The sequence below is a fragment of the Stegastes partitus genome, unplaced genomic scaffold, assembly GCF_000690725.1.
Source record: "Stegastes partitus isolate 25-593 unplaced genomic scaffold, Stegastes_partitus-1.0.2 Scaffold108, whole genome shotgun sequence".
Lineage (NCBI taxonomy): Eukaryota > Metazoa > Chordata > Actinopteri > Pomacentridae > Stegastes > Stegastes partitus.
The window spans coordinates 407,271-413,165 of record NW_007577839.1 but is presented as its reverse complement, the minus strand read 5'-3'; the positions used below and the strand labels follow the sequence as shown (position 1 = coordinate 413,165).

Genomic DNA, 5,895 nt, shown 5'->3' with positions numbered 1-5,895 from the left:
TGCTGATCCTTCTTCAGCATCTTTCATCTCTGTTGTTGCAGCATGTAATTCTGTCATTTGAAGCATGTTACGCTGAATTTAAGAAAAAAAAGAAAAGAAACGGAACAAACAAAGCTATACAAAATCATGCCCCCTGTAGGGTTTGCGTCAGAGCTGCTTGCAGAATTTGTCACCTGGGTACAAATTTAGTGGCTGTGTTTGATCCGCAATGTTCAGAGGTGCTCTGCTGTGTTTGATCAAAGAGATGCTGTCTTTGAAGAGCAGTCCAATTGCTGTTTGGTTTTTGGTTTGTTGACACTGCTGATTTCTGCACTTCACTATTTACCAGATAAGCAGAGTGCACATGGAGAGTCACATTAATGCAACAGGTTTATATGAGACTGTTTGCATTTGCAGGCATTGGCGGAAATGATAAAATAATTGCTTTCAAAACCAAAAGTACATCAGTACAGAATGTTGATCTAAAGGGATTGAATCCTTTGTCGGGAAAATGGGGAAACGAAGTTTTCAGGTGTTGGATAAAGTTTTAGGTGCCTCACGTTCAAGCTACGCATTTCAGTAGACGTGGGCTGCATATTTAAATTTATCTTCAGCTCTACAACGCTGATTATGGAGCGCCTCAGCTCAACTAAGATATATAAACTGAAATGGCCTCCTGCAGTCTGTGCAGTCGTTCACTTGCAGCGTTATTGTGGAAACTTTACACTTTAACACTTTTTTTTTTTTTGTGAAAAGTGAGCCAGATTCATTCTCTGATCCCATAAGAAGTATCCCCCCTGGTGCTGGACCTGAGTACACAGAAAAGTTATTAGCTGATTTTTAGGACCGATAATGGCTCTACTGTAATTGGGCGGTGTCAGCACGCTCAGGGTAATAAACCAAAGTTGAAACTTTCATTTCAACTACCTGGCCATATGACAGAAAAGAGCCAAGTATCAGATATTACTTTTTTGCTCAGAAAGCCTTTTAACTACAGCTGGCAGTCAGGAAAGAGACATGAAGTTCTTTTTTTGCCCCCCTTTGCCGCATTTACACTTAAATAACATCCGCTACTTCCTGAGTGAGGAGGTTTCATTTGTCCAGAGGTTTTTCCTGTCTTTTGTTCAACTTTCTGAAGTCCATTCTGTTCCTTCTTCCATCATCGGCTCTGTGAATGCTACATGCTTATTCGTTTGGGTTTTGCACTGGTCTCTTGTGGAGAAAACAGAAGATAGGGTGCTTGGGTCATAGGTGGCGATGGGGATAGCTGCAGGTTTCGACCGTTTGCAGCAGCTGCAGTGACACGGAGTCAGGAAAAGGTAAATGGAGATTAGGACCAGAGTCACCACACAGCCGAGCAATGTCGTGTAGCCTGTGTTGAATGACTCTGCTGCAGGCAGGAGCACCGTCACATTCACCTCCCGAGTTGCATTCAGGCCCTGTTTAATATCCACAGCTGTGCACACATACAGACCAGAGTCATTGACCTTGGTTTCTTCGATCTCCAAGGTGCCATTAGGAAACAAGCTAATTAGTGTGTCATTTATGCTGGCCTGGGTGATGTACCCCTTGCTGGGGGAGAGCCATGTAAATGAGAGGTCTGTGCTACTCAGGGATGTTTGGCAGTCCAGACGCACTCTGTCTCCCTCTGAAACCAGCACATTGGACAGCAGAACCGTAACAGGCTGCAAGACTGCTTTTTCCACGGTGCAGTTGTGGAAGAAGCGGTTGTATCGCAGAAACCGGATCGCCGCTCGTGGCTCCCCATAGATGGAGCAGGTAAGCTCATCCGTGAAGTCCTTCAGTGAGTCGTAACCCCTCAGGTTCCAGTGCCAAAACACGCTGTACATGGAGCAGTCACAGATCAGAGAGTTGTTGTGGAGATACAAGCCCCGCTGCACCAACCCGGGCAAAGCTTTCACATCCTCCCACGGCAGACGAGACATTCGGTTCGATGAAAGGTCTAACATGGTCAGGAATGGGTGACTGTGATCTTGGATGGAGAAGAACGGGAAGTGTGTGATTTGGTTGAAGCTGAAGTAGGCCTTTTTTAAGCTGCTCAGGCCGTTCAGCGTGCCAGCCTCCACCTGAGCGATCTTATTATTGAAGAGGAGGAGCTCCTCCAGCCTCCATAGCCCGTGGAAGTAGTGCTGCTCTATCATATGCAGCTTGTTGGAGGACAGGTCGAGGTGTCTGAGGCCGGAGGCGTTGCGAAACGCGCCATGACTCACGGTGCTGATTTGATTGTGGGCCAGTCGGAGGTTTTCCAGCCTGGTCATCCTCTGAAAGCTGCCGGGACTCAACCAAGTCAGGTGGTTGTGGCTGAGGTCGAGGGTGACGGAGAAGGAGGGCAGGGTCAGAGGCAGTCTGGACAGACCGCCAGAGCTGCAGCTCGCTGTGTCGGAAATACAGAGGCACATGGCTGGGCAGGTCTCCTCAGAGCCATGGAGGAGGCACAGCAGCAGCAGGAAGAGGCCTGGATTCAGTCCACAGGTCATGTTTGTAGAAGTCAGGACGTTCAAGGTTTCTAAACCCGCTGGCTCTCCCTAAATAGGAATCAAATGGGGAACAAAAAGCATGATATACCAGTAGAAAACTACTTTTTCAAGCTGTTGGTGCTTGGAGCTGTTTAGCAGACACAAGATGACTACAAGGTCAACACCATACAGGAGAATTCAGTATCTATAGCAAAAGCTGAAGAAGTGGTTCACAAAACCTTCGCTTTCAAATCAGAAATTCTCACCACAGATTATTTTAAGATGTTTTTTATGTATATAGAAACAACTCATAGTTTTTGGTGCAGTTATCTGTATAAGGTTAATAAAAAAACTACTTTGTTATCTGGCAATATGTTGATTTTCTTAACTGATTACTCGTTTGATCTAGATAGTTTCAGAAAATAGTGTATTATATTGTTGGAAAACAGCCCAAATCACAAACATATGCAGTTCACTATTGCAGACCACTAAAAATAAAAAGGAAAACCTTGTCTATGACAAACTGAAATTAGAGAAAAAAAACAAAAACATGAAAAGATCATTTAACAAAGTCCAACTACAGATCATTATAAAACATTTAGACACATGAAACTTCAGCATTTAAATGTTGTACACAGAAACTGAAATACTTCACCTTCTCAGTTGTTACCAAGTGACTTGAAGACGACCATCATCAGGTCGAGCAGGTTTTCCACTGTGTGACTCTAAAGGCTGCTTGGATTTAAAAAAAAAAAAAAAAGAAGAAGATTTGAAAAGGCAAAAAGTTCATTCCACTTCCGAACAAGTGGGCAGTTTAGTTCATTTAGTTAATCCCATTCTCCCCTCCAAAAATGATTAGAAAAAAAAACTTCCTCCGAACCGCAAATCCAAAATAAACTGCTTAGCGACAACATGAGGCTCCACAACTTTCCTCCGTTTTTTTTTTTTTTATTTCCCCCTATTTCCAAGTTGTATCCTATGAATGAATACCCACAACAGTGCTGTCTAATCCTTATCTTCTTCCTGGATCCTTCTCCCGAGGCGCTCAAGGAATAATACACTGATCTCGCCTTTTCTCCTCAGCCAAGTTTAAGGTCCCCCTGCCGGTTTTTTCCTCCACGTCCCAAATGAGAGTGCCGCTCAGCAAACATCCCGCGGTGCTTTGCAGTGTATAACAAACAGCAAAGAGCTCACTTAATCTCCCACAATCCCCCCTCCTCCTCCTCCTCTGTGTCATTTAGAGACCAGCCTTGTGTCTCCCTCTCTCATCATTAAGTAATGATGCTGGTGGCTGCCCTTCTCTCGCTCTCCCCTATCTCTCCTTCTCCATCTCTCTCAACAATATCAGTTTTCCCACAATATTCTATTAATATTCTATAGCATTAAATTTTTAGTATTTTTGCTTACTAACCGATTATTAGAACCTTGGAGCTTTCCTCATGAATATTACATGTGTTATCCGTTAACCTTTCACCAATAATCCCAGAGGACTGAGATTTAGTTATATGCCCACTGTATTATTGTATTTCTATTTTTTTTTTTATGTATATAAATGTGTGTGACTCTGTCTGGATGTTTTCTTATTGCTGTGAAAACAACAGTTTGCGCGAGTCCTTGAGCTCGACGAATCCTGTCCGTCCGTCTCAATCTTCGGCTTTTTGCTCTAAAACTCTTTCTCGCTCTTTCTCACCTGTGTGCCTCATTACGTTGTCGATTCTATTTTGGTGGTTCACACACACATTCACACACACATTCTTTCTCTCACTAAGTGCCTTATGCAATACATCCCCTTCTTACTTTTTTTTTTTGAGCACACCCACCCCCCCCCCAAACATCCTTCCTTTCTCTTGGCTGTGGGTTTGACTGGATATGTGCTGTCCATGCTGCTTGGTCATGGTGGTCCTGACAGCTCTGATTTCTGTCACAGTGAATTAGCTTTGCCTCCCAGCAGCCACCTCCTCACTGCTAGCCCCGGCCCTCCACCTCCCTCCCTATAAGTGCTCGGGGCTTTGACTGACTCCCACTCACTCACTCACTCCCTCACCCGCTCGCTCACTATGCAGAGGCACATAGTCGATTCCCCATGGATTCAGCCTCGCCGGATGGGGTTCACTTCTCGGAAGGTGGGCTGATGGAGGCACATGCGGAGTCCACAGGAATGTTGAAGCACAAAGCTGAACAGGAGCGTTGGGTGTAGGGAGATCAATTGAGCGAATTCCTCCTCAGCGTTTAGGAAAAGGATTAAGGGTTTAAAAAAAAAAAAAAACTCACACATTTGTACATATTTGTGTTGAAATGAACAAGCAATCACCATCTTTGTCATTGTGGCATTACAAACAGTCTTGTCCCAAGGCTAGTCATCAGCTTGGCTGCAACATGTAAGAAATATATACACCCACACAAGTACATCTGAGATATGTAAGAAAAGGGGTTCTAAACAGGCCCTCCTTGTAGGTGTTCTGTTTATGTGGGCTTTCATTCAAGCTCAAATTGCCTCAAAGTAATTTGTCCGTCTTTCTGCAAACTGAACTTTGTCCTACTGTAAAGAAAGCCTTCATCTGGATGGCTCTTTAAATATTCATGTTTCATTGATTGTTTCAGGGTATTATGTAACACTGCTGTTTGTTGAATGAGCCGCTCTAATCGTGTATGTAGTGTTTTTCCCTAAGTCTCTAATTGTAAATGGATCACATACGACCTATAAATCAAAGTGTTCATCTGCATAAGCTGCTAATGATTCATGGTTTTGGCATATGAGGCTTTTAAATAACATGCACCACTGTGCCAACATGATGTCACTCTCTGCATTCCTTTTTAGCTGCAGTGTAATTGTGCAGGGAACATGCTTTTTTCTCAGCCAGCCCTTGTTTTGCTGTGGTTGACATAACTTCCAACATTTCAGCGCCTTATTATTTTCCAGTATTGACTTCCTCTCTGTAAAGGAGCCATCATTTTTGAATGCAATCGTTTGTCATTGTCCTCGGAGATCAATTCAATCAAAGCACGAAAGAAGCAAACAAGAAAATGAAGAAATATTTGAGTTTCGGTGCAGCTTATTCACTTAAATTGTACGACAATTATTTTTGTCCTTTCCTGCTGATTGGCTGTCATCACACAGTAACAGTCTGTGTAGGTTCGGCTGAATGAGGTCCTTTGGAATGTCAATATGAACACCTACTTCATCTCCTGCCTTTCCTTCGCTCGGAGTGCACTGCAAACCTTTTTGTGAGTCTCCGTTTGTGTCTGCATGTTCCTGTACGTGTCTGTTGTCAGGCCGGAGTGTGCGGCTACAGCCTGCTGTTCGGTAAAATCCCTAATCTAATCAGTTTCTTTGTATCAAGCTGCTTCACAAATCCTGCGCTCTTCTTTCTCATATATTTGATTAGACTCAGCGTATGCAAAATAGTTCTCTGTCAAATCAACCAGGTTCAGAGTGGAC

General features: G+C 43.7%; 1 protein-coding gene across 1 annotated transcript; it reads right to left on the bottom strand.

Annotated features, from left to right (window-relative positions):
• Nucleotides 1-1,103: 1,103 nt before the first annotated feature.
• Nucleotides 1,104-2,477, bottom strand: LOC103354450 (amphoterin-induced protein 3). The gene has a single exon (XM_008277824.1). It carries the CDS (start codon nt 2,475-2,477, stop codon nt 1,104-1,106), a length of 1,374 nt encoding a protein of 457 aa, XP_008276046.1.
• Between the last annotated feature and the right edge of the window lie 3,418 nt (nt 2,478-5,895).